The sequence below is a fragment of the Urocitellus parryii genome, chromosome 11 (genome assembly GCF_045843805.1).
Source record: "Urocitellus parryii isolate mUroPar1 chromosome 11, mUroPar1.hap1, whole genome shotgun sequence".
NCBI lineage: Eukaryota > Metazoa > Chordata > Mammalia > Rodentia > Sciuridae > Urocitellus > Urocitellus parryii.
In genome coordinates, this window is record NC_135541.1 from 42,202,165 (window position 1) to 42,212,758 (window position 10,594).

Genomic DNA, 10,594 nt, shown 5'->3' on the forward strand with positions numbered 1-10,594 from the left:
TTGTTGTTTTTTTTCTTATTGTTGTTTTATTTTGAAACAGAGTGTCACTAAATTGCTTAGGGTCTCACTAAGTTGCTATGATTGATCTCAAACTTGTGATCATTCTGCCTCAGCCTCCTGAGTTGCTGAAATTACAGGTGTGCTCCACTGTGCCTGGCTTTAGGCTACTGTTTTAATGATTTCAATTTTAGTGGGTTAAAATAGAGAAACTGGGTTTTATGTTTCTTATTAGCATTACCATGTGCAGATTAATCTGCTTTTGAATATTTTCTTCTATAAAAATGAGATAACCTTTAGCTTTCTAGGATTGTTTTGAGGATAAATGTGTGTGTGTGTGTGTGTGTGTGTGTGTGTGTGTTTGTGTAGATAGATGTATACATAGATGGATGGATGGATAGATATAGCTATGTATATATTTAGTAATCTTATATGTTTTGGTTCAGAGTCTAGCATTCCAGAAACTGGGGATGGAATCCAGGCTTGTGAGTGGCAGTAGTGCTTGCAAAGACACTGGTGTCTATACTCCTGCACGATCATTCTTAGCACAGCAGCGGCACATCACCAACACCCGAAGAAATCTCTCTGTTAAAGTTCCTGCTACAACATCTGATTAAACTGCAAAAGAAAATATAAACAGAAGTGCCCTTAAAATATTTTATACCTTTTAGCTTACTGCCAGATTGAAAAAGAAGGTTAAGATGCTTGGTAATCAGCTATTTTAGAATTAAAATGCATCACATTAATTTTATCAGCTGACACTGAAAATAAAGTATAGAATTAGCTATCTCTCTGGAAAGCACATTTGAGTAATTGGAAGATGTATTTAAGCACACATCTCAAACATTTGTCTTTTAAAAGTATTATAATTTCAAATTGTCTGTATATTTTAATTTAATGTTTCAGTTGTATTAGTAACTTGATAATTCATAACATGTAATCAGTAATATGTAATTTAAAAATGCATCTATATTTGTTTAATGTTTTTGGTCCATGTAAAAATAGTCATGAGATAGGCATATGGAAAACTATACAAGGATGATTTGTTTGACTTGATATACCCAAGGTTTTACTACTTCTCTCTTCTGTCATTGAATGGGTATGTTTTGTCACCCCATGGAAAGTAAATGTTTGGACAACTTCAATATTGAAATGACTTTGCCATAGTAAAAATGACTGATTGGAAAATTTGCAGATTGTGAAAGAAGTCATCATTCTCACATGTCCCAGCTAATAAACAAGGGTTTCTGGAGAGCTTGGTTGAAATGCTAAGGGTGGGAAGTAGACTGACATTTGTAACAGGTGCCTTTCTGATGGAAAGCAAGCTGAAAAATATACTTTGTATAAAATGGCCACATACTTTTTAATGTAATTAATGAAAATTACAGTTATTGCTTTAAAGCATAAAATTATCTGGCTTTTGCTTTTAAAAAAAGTACATCACAATATAATAGTTTTTGTCTCTTCTGGAAAGAGGTGAAGCAGTGATAAAACAATGTAGCATTAATTTGATTTTGTTTACTAATTAAGGAATTTGTCTTGGGCTGAGTTTTTGGTATGCAGATCATTTTTGCCCAAAGCTCTTATTTTTAGAAATGTTCCTTTTTTATTTGGGGGGAGCACATTTTTAAAAATCACAACTTTGGAATATTAGTTTTGTTAAATTTCTGTTGTTCATCATGATAGCCATGTGGCAATTTAAATTAATTAAAATAATTAGTTTAGTTGCTTGGTTGTACCTGCACATCTCCAACCAAACGTGGCTAGTAGCTTCTGTATTGAGTAGTTCAAATATAGACTACAACAATAAAAATAAATGTTAGAACTATTTCAGTTGTTACAAGGAACTGAACTGTGATGTAACTTTCGTTTTGTGTTTGAAATAGTTGCATACCATATGTTGTGATAACTGTAATTAATCTTTCCAGTGCTGTTCAACAGGTACAACAAGTACATATCAACAGTATGTCTAGACCAGAGATTAGCAAGCTTTATGTGAGGGGATAGATTTTAAATATTTTTAGTAAATAATTCAGATTTTATAGGTTACATGTTCTCTGTCTCAAGTACTCTATGCTAGTGTAAAAGAAGCCATACAGCATGTAAACAAAATGGGCATGGCAGTAGTTCAGTAAGTTTATTTATAGCATCAAGTAAGCCAGATTTGGCTGGCAGGCTATAGATCTGTGGTCTAGGTTTTATTCTTAGCTTTTCTTTTCAAATATGAGTATTGTTCCATCTGCAGTATTTTCATTGAAATAACTGGTTTTAAATTCTTAGTAATTTTTTTGATCACTGAAAGTACAAAAATTTTATATTGTGTTTGGGTCTCTGAGTTTAGGGAATATCTATCTGGACATTTTATTTTATCAAGGTTACTTCTGTTGACTACCTCTTAGATTTTGATGTTTTTTATCTGTGTAATTATATTGTTTGCATTTTTGTATATTCTTATAGTGTCTGCTTGCCTGTGACTTTTGGTGAAAGAAAATAAGACTTCAAAATGTTTTAGCATGTTATTTAAACTTTTCTAAGTATTATTACAGCTTTTTGGTATATTTTGGCCATGAAAACATCTGCCCTTTGGTGTTTCTACTTGATTGTAATTGAGATTTTACAAACTCTTCAAGCTCACTTTTAATGGAATATATTGTAAAACATCAATCTCAAAAGACCAGTATATTCCAGTTCAATTGCTAATAAATTTTCAGTTATTATACTTGGAATTTCTAAATAAATTGTGAAATTTCTGAATAAGGGTGTAGGCTAGAAACTTTTTTCTTAACAGAAAAAAAAACAAGTTTCCTGATTTAGCATTTTTATAATTAAGTAGAATTTAAAATGTTTGATATATAAGTATTTATAAACAAGACTAATGTAAAGTTCTATATTGTGATTATTCATACAGAAATTCAGGAACTGATCAGAAGTGAGATTCTTTTTCACATCTGGTTAATGTAGTGAGAATGACACCCTGTGGGTGGTAAAGCATTATAAATGTTTCATTCCAAACCATGATTTATACACATCTGTGTTGTAAGGGAGGCTTGAATGTATATACTATGAAAGAGATATTCAGCTTTTATCTATGTTTTAAGAACTGAATGTCCCAATGATTATAAAGTAAAACTACAGACCAATTTGAAAATGATCTTTAATTTTGAGCATTAGTTCAAAGATTAATGTTCTTTTCTCTTTTTAATATACACATGACAGTGATGTTTATCCTGAGATTAACCTAATGTATTGAGAAATATTTAAAGTTTATTTTTTCAATGAATGAGGCTAATAATTTAGTATAGATTAAGAATGTCTTATGTAGACATATTACACCGAGTATCCCATATCCACATGTCATCATCTTTGATAATGGGTGTGATAATTCAAATGTTAGATAATGCTTCCACAGCCGCACCTGTTTCTGTGTAGTGACACTTCTGACTCTTTGGGGTGGGGGAGCTTTTAGACCACAGTACTCTATGTGCATATTTAATGAGAAACATTCCTATGTTAAAATGTGAGTATATAGTTGTATACAAATGTTTTTACTGTGAACCTGTACATTGCAGAGTAGTCTGGAAATTTATAAAGCACAAACCATAAAAGAAGATAGTATTCAGGGGTAGCTTAAATGTAATGTTTAGTTTTTAAAAGGCCCTTTCTATTTTCTATGGCAAAGACTTTGACACTTGAAAAATAGAAGCAATATTTGATTTATTTTTGTAAGTATTTAGAATATTATTTTAAATAAATGATATTGGGTCTTGTCCAATAATATAATTGTGAAATGTTTTAAGTAAATAAACTTTCTGCTTCTGTGTCTGTTAGTTTTGATGCTTTTAGTGGCACAAATCCATTCAGTTGCTGTTTTAAATAAAGGACTAAAATATTTAAGATTGGTAAAAATGCATTCTTTTTCCTTTGAATTTTGTCAATGAAAAGACGTATAAAGTGATTTTTTGAGTGTCCTTTTATATTTCCAAATTCCCCATTCAAGTGGAGACATATTTCAATAATGTGTAGTCCAGAACATTTCTAGGCAATAAAATTTCAGAGACTGCTACTTACCTCTTAATATTCATTTTCAAGTTCTTCATTTAATAATAGAACCCCATGTTTTATATGGGGAAAAATATCCAGGGGATCAGAAAAAATACCCCTCAAAACTTAACTTCTTAGAATCCCTTGTTAACTGGGTGTGAGACCATTTAGCTAAATTCTGGCTAATCGTACTGATGGAGTGAATAGTACTGATGTGTGCGTACCAAAAGAATGGGCTACTTTCCTTAATCCCCAGTCTGAAATACCATGTGCCTGAAACAATCTTAGGTATAGTTGAACAACAAGGAAAAAGGAACTTGGATGCCTGCAATCATATTTTAATCATGACAGCTGTGAACTTCCAGCTTAGTTGTCTCTTAATCTTTTCAAAGTCTTTAAGCTGATTTTTTTTTTGGAGGGTTGGGGTTATTTTTTCGTAGCATCCTAACATTTTCCAATTTATACAAATACATCGAGTTGTGAAATTGAGTTTTAGGAAAGCACAGGTGTTCCATGTTCTTGGTGTTAGGCCATTTATTCTTGAAATATACCTTCTTTCTCTTATGTCCCCCTCTAGGCATCTGTTGATACACTTACCTGTGTCCTATAGGTCTCTAAAGCTCTGCTCATTAATCATCATCTCTCTTCATTCTGCTCCATAGAGTAGATAATTTCATTGATTTACATTCTTCATGTTTACTAAATCATCTTGCCAGTTTGAAGATACACAACTAATCCCCTCTAGTAAATTTTAAATTTCAATTATATTTTCAATTCTAGAATTTATAGTTAATTGCTTTTTAAATTGCTCACTCTCATTATAATCTTTCATTCAATGAGAAATCATTGTTATGCTTACCTTCAATTCTTTAGTTATGACTAAAGAAACTAAAGTTTTTTGAACATACTTATTTAAATCTTATGTATAGTAAATCCAGTATCTGGGCTTCCTCAGGGACAGTTTCTAGACACTGCATATTCCATGCATAGGCCATAGTTTCCTATTTACTTGCATGATTAAAGATTTTTTTGTTGTTGAAAATTGGCATTTTAAATGATACGTGGAACTGTGGAAATCAGACTGTATGTACTACACACACACACCCAGGTTTTGTTTTTGTGACTATTTGTGCTTTTTGTTTAAAGACTCACTTGGATTAATTCTGCAAAACTTCCTTTTATCATGTGCAGCCACTGGAATTCTCTGATAGCATAGTGTTCTGCTGATTTTGGTCAGAGGTTTTCTTGAAGACCTTGAGCTGTTAAGTTAGTCTTTTCCAAAGTGTTCTGTGTGAGCTGGGTTATACCCTTAACATTTGCAACTATATTCTGACTGTGACTTCCTACTTATCCAGGGCCTCAAGTCAGCCAGGAGTGAAAGACAGTCTTCTTGGGTCTCTCCCTAGGTGTGTGTAGGCCCATCTAGATTTCTAGGAATGTTTTAGCTTTTGAAGCACCAGTGGACTTCTCTTTTACCTTCTTAACTCTTATTAGTATTAACTGGTATTACCATCTTGGGTTACTGCAATGTTGTACAATTGTCAGTGACTCATTTCAACCTATACTCTATGTGATGGTTCTCACAGTGAGCTTTGAGTCAAGACCAAATGTGAGTCTTGAGAATGGGGTTTTTCAGGGAACTGCCAGAAAGGTCAAATAGGGATAATTTTCTGGGGATGGGCCTTACCAGTGTTCCAAACCCATTTTTGCTCCCTCTGGGGGCTGCTCTGGTTGATATTCTCAGTTGCCATAGTTGTAAGCTGGTTGCTTTTCAGGAATACTTCAGAGCAGAGAAGAGATGGGCAGAGCAAGTTCAAAGGACTTTAGCTGTTCTTCCTGAGAGTTGGTTCTTATTTTTATAAACAAATGCTCAAATTGTTGCAAGATTTTAGTGAATCTTGAAAATATTCCATTTCAGAATCCTGGAAATTATATGAGCAATTTTTGCTAGTGATCTCTGGACTCTTTTCAAGGAATGAATTTTAAAAGTCTTTGTTATTTCAGAAGTTCTCTCCACAAGTCTGAAAAGTAGAAATTACCTTAATAATCTTTAAAGTCCTTATTTTCCAGAATGTGAAATACAGGCACTGAAAGGTAGAGAGCTTGCTGCATAATGATGAGAAATCTATGGTATACTGGCAGCATTCAGCTCACTAAGCTGTTTGCTCCCCACTGCATGTTCAACAAACATTTACTTAGCATCTACTATGTATGAAACACTAAGAACTGTGCCTCTGCAAAGCTCAACAGCACTGGAAGTTTACATGGAAATAGAAAATACAAGCTTTGTAATTATTAGGGAATGGAGAAGAAAACTAACAAGGAAAATGCGTAAGTGGACATTAAAGCAGCTTTTGCAGGATGAATAGGACTCTAACAGGTGTAATTAGACATGTCTTGCAGGGGCGAAAAAAAAGCTTATATAAAGACCTGAAGATGATAAAAGATCTGGCTTGTTCAGGAAATTAATAGTTCAGTAGTCTAGCAAGAGTACTAAAAGATATAATTGAAGAGGAGAGCAGGTTTCCCACCACAGAAGTAATCCTCTGCTCATCTGAGGAGCAGGCTTACCCTAAAAGTGATGCAAATTCTGGGAAGCCCCCCCTCCAGAGGGCCCCACTTACCCAGATTACCAGTAACAGTGCTCTGGTGTTTTATTGTCTGGCAACCTTGCTAAAGAATTTTTAATTATCCTGTAGCCAATAGGGAGATTACTATATTGTTCTGTGAACCCAGTGAAAAAAAAATCAAATTGCCCAGGGGAAAAATAAGTTCTCCAAGGCTTAACAATATAGCTGGACCCTTTGTTTAGAATAACCACAACAGCATTACTATTATAATTTACTATTTGCCAAACACACTGTGTCACCTCGATATCCATCTATCTTTGTTCTTCACAAAGATACAAGACAGGTATATTAGATACCTCAGCATGCAGGAACAATTCCAAAATCTCAGTGGCTCCAAAATATTTGTTCCTTACATCATATGTCCATCTTGTATAAGCTGTGATTCTGCTTCATGTCTTTGTCACACAGGACACAGACTGACAGATCCTTATGTGGACGTTGCTGGTCTCATGACAGAGAGGAAAGAAACATGTTAAACTACTAGCTGACTCTTAAGCCCTCCAAGGTGACTCATGGAATTTTTGCTCTCATTTTATTGACTAAAGCTAATCACATGGCTATTCCTGCATTTATCAAGGTGGTTATATATAATCTCACAGAAATACCACAAGGAAAACCACCTCAGAGAGGGGTAGAAGATATTTTGACCGATTATATTATCTACTATAGCTAGAGTTATTAATTCTATACGGTAGATTTGTTTGCAACTGAGTTCAGGAAAGTAAGGTAACCTGTTTAATTCACAAGAAAAAGGCAATAAGTGATGAAACGGGTTTGAATTTGAATTCAAGTTGGCATAGCCACAAAGCTCTGATTTCTAGTTCAACTGACTCTCTAGTGCTACTCCCTGGAATCTTTTAATGTGGTTTTATGTGCATGAGAATTCAGTGTTATTTTTGGACCTTTGATGTATTTGAGCAAAGAGAAGCTTCTGTTCTGACCCTAATATTTATAGTAGGCCTCATCACATGTTTAGTGCCAAACCCTGAAAGGGACAGGGATCCTTTTTACTTGGTTCTTTCTTGCTTAATTTCCAATCTGTGTCAAAAGAAGGAAAAGTTCTTAGTTTTTTAAGACAGAATAAATAGCTCATAGTAATGCACACACACATAAGAGTGACCCAGAAACTACAAAATATCCATCCAGGGCATCACCCTGCTCTTGAGAAACCAGCCTGGGGAAATGGGAAAGGTGACTCTTCCAAAAGCCATCTGGAAAAAAGGGCCTGAAATAGGTCAGAACAAGCCTGTGCTCTTTCACTGTATTCTTGAGAGATTACAGTATTATCATCAGGTGAGATGACAAGGACAAAGGAGTAGTGGTGAGATTTGATTTCTGGCAATAGGTCTAATCTAGCAGTAGTCCACAATCATCATATCTATTCTGTTCATTAACTCACTATTTTTTGAGCCCTCTCATGCTCCAGGCATGGTTGTTGATACTGCAGTCACAAAAATGAATGACAGAAACACTTCCTGTCCTAAAGGAATTTATCAGTTAACTCCTACTGTAAATTTCATAATGCTCTTCAAAATTTAGTGGCTAAACAGAAACCACTTTTTTTCTTATTTTACTTTCTCTATATTATTCACCAAATAGAATACAAAGAAATGAATATGAGACCACTGATCTTGAAAGATTTTTCAGTTCAGTCAAGTAAAAATGTCATTAACATCTACAATGGAAGTAGCAAGATGACAGATGATACAGTATAGAGAAACCCTGGACTAAAGCAAAACAAAACACTGGTGAGGCTAGGGAGGCTTTCTTTGTTACTGTGGGCCTTAATGGTTTTTTTGTTACTGTTGTTTCCTTTTTGAACTCCAGAATCTTCAGAGGTTGCTTGGGTTCTTTTTCTATGTATTTAACCTTATCCTCCATCCCTGACCTGTACAGGAAAGTAGACAGACAAGCACAGTAAGCATTTGAGGCAGAGCAGTAGGAAGGGGGAGTAGAAGGAAGAGGACATAACACGTGAGAACACAGGTACCAAGAGGCTAAGTGCATTTGGCATCATTTATTTTCTTCTATGCTGGATCCTGCATTCCCTGTGTCTTCTTATGGGAAATGTCTATTCAAATAAATTTCCCAGCTTTAATTGTTCTTGAGTTTTCACATTGGAATTTCATATGTATTTTGGATATTAGTCCTTTTCAAATGAATAGTTGGCAAATGTTTTCTCCTGCAGGATGTATTTTCAAGTTATTTTCTTCATTGTATAGAAACTTCATAGTATGATAGAATCCTCTGTGTCAGGTTTCTTTTTGTTGACTGTGCTTTTGGCTTCCCCAGTAACCACTTATTTAACTCATGAATCTCAGGTTGGCAATAGACTGGCTCATTTGGAAAGTTCTTGATTCATCTGGGCTCTCTCATGCTTATTCAGTTTCTAGATTTGAACCTGCTTTTATCAGCTAGCCTTATTAGCTAGAGCTCTGGCCAGCTGTCCATTAGGGCAATGTAACAGCAATGACTGGGCTGTAAATTTCTCGGCATCCAAAAAAATAGCATAAGTTTGCTTAAGAGTTCCTAAAGTATAAGCAGGAGCACATAACTTCTCTTGGGTCCAAGGCTCAGAAAATTCATTTCATCACATTCTGTTGTCCAAAGAGATCAGTGATCCAGCCCAGAGTGAAGACAATGGTTATTGGATTCTATCTCTTGAAGGAAGGAATTATTAAGTCACATTGAAAAGGGTACAGACACAAGGAATTAAATTATTCTCCTCTAGTCAAGTTTCATAAAAAGTTAAAACACACTGTGCTGAGTTTTCTATTTCATGCTATCTAAGTTTTCTATTTCATCCTAGTAGTGGACTAACTTTTCTACTATAAGGAACCAGAAAACATCATTATCCAAAGTACATGTATGAAGACATGAATTGGTGTCAACATACTTTATATACAACCAGAGATATGAAAAATGGTGCTGTATATGTGTAATAAGAATTGTAATGCATTCCACTGTCATTTATTTTTAAAAAATCAAAAAAAGATCAAGCAAAACTACCCTATTTTTTTTTAAAAAAAGAACCAAAAGAATCAATAAAATAAATACACAAGAGTTTTCAGATACTGGAAAAGTGGAACTGCAGGACTGTGATTCCCAAAAGAAAGGACAAATGAAGTGAACTCCACCATCTCTGACTTTCTCCCTGGAGGCATTTACTGGACCCCATTACAAGAAGGAGAGGGGACAATCAGATCACAATAATCTTTATTAGATGAGAAAATATAGTTTGGAGTGACTGACATGACTGGAATTTGTAAGGCAGAGAAAGGAACAAGCTCTGCCAAGAAGGAGCTCCATAAATCTTCAAGGAGAATAGCTGACCTCTGTAGGTATAGGTCGAGACTCCAAGAAGCTGGACAAAGAGCATCTAGTGGGGACAAAATAACTAACTGCCAAAAAGCTATAAGCTTAATGGTTGCCATAGTTTTTACTGGGTGGGAATTATTAAACACTGAGCAAAGTGGAGAAACCACATTAAACATCTCAGGTGATCAGTAGGGACCCCAGAAAAGTCACTCAAGGAGTCCCAGAAATGCAGGCTACTTTAGACCCACTTTAACAAACTTCTAAAACTCAAAAAACAAAGGTGTTTCTAACTGCCTACCAAAACAAAGCTCAACACTCTTTAAAAGCAGACAAAAGATAAACCAAACACTCAAGAATGAAAAATATGTATCTAATTCATAATTACTGGACATTTGAAGAAGCAAGAATATGTGACTTATAATCAGAAGAAAAATCAGAACAAATGATTGAAATATGGAATTATCAGACAAGGACTTTATGTGGGTAGTATAGAGGATTTAAAGAAAAACATGCAAATAATTGAGAAATAAACTATAAATTTAGAAGAATCAATTCATTCCAGAGTGGAAAAATGTATAATGTTAAAAAATTAATGAGTTGCTTAATGG

General features: G+C 34.5%; 1 protein-coding gene across 1 annotated transcript in view; it reads left to right on the forward strand.

The window, feature by feature from the left end:
- The window catches only part of Hook1 (hook microtubule tethering protein 1), a 58,992-nt gene extending 58,378 nt beyond the window's left edge, over positions 1-614 (forward strand). The window contains exon 22 of the mRNA XM_026382482.2: positions 444-614. Within this exon, the coding sequence (XP_026238267.1) occupies positions 444-614 (171 nt within the window). The remainder of the gene's footprint in view (positions 1-443) is intronic.
- Positions 615-10,594: the final 9,980 nt, after the last annotated feature.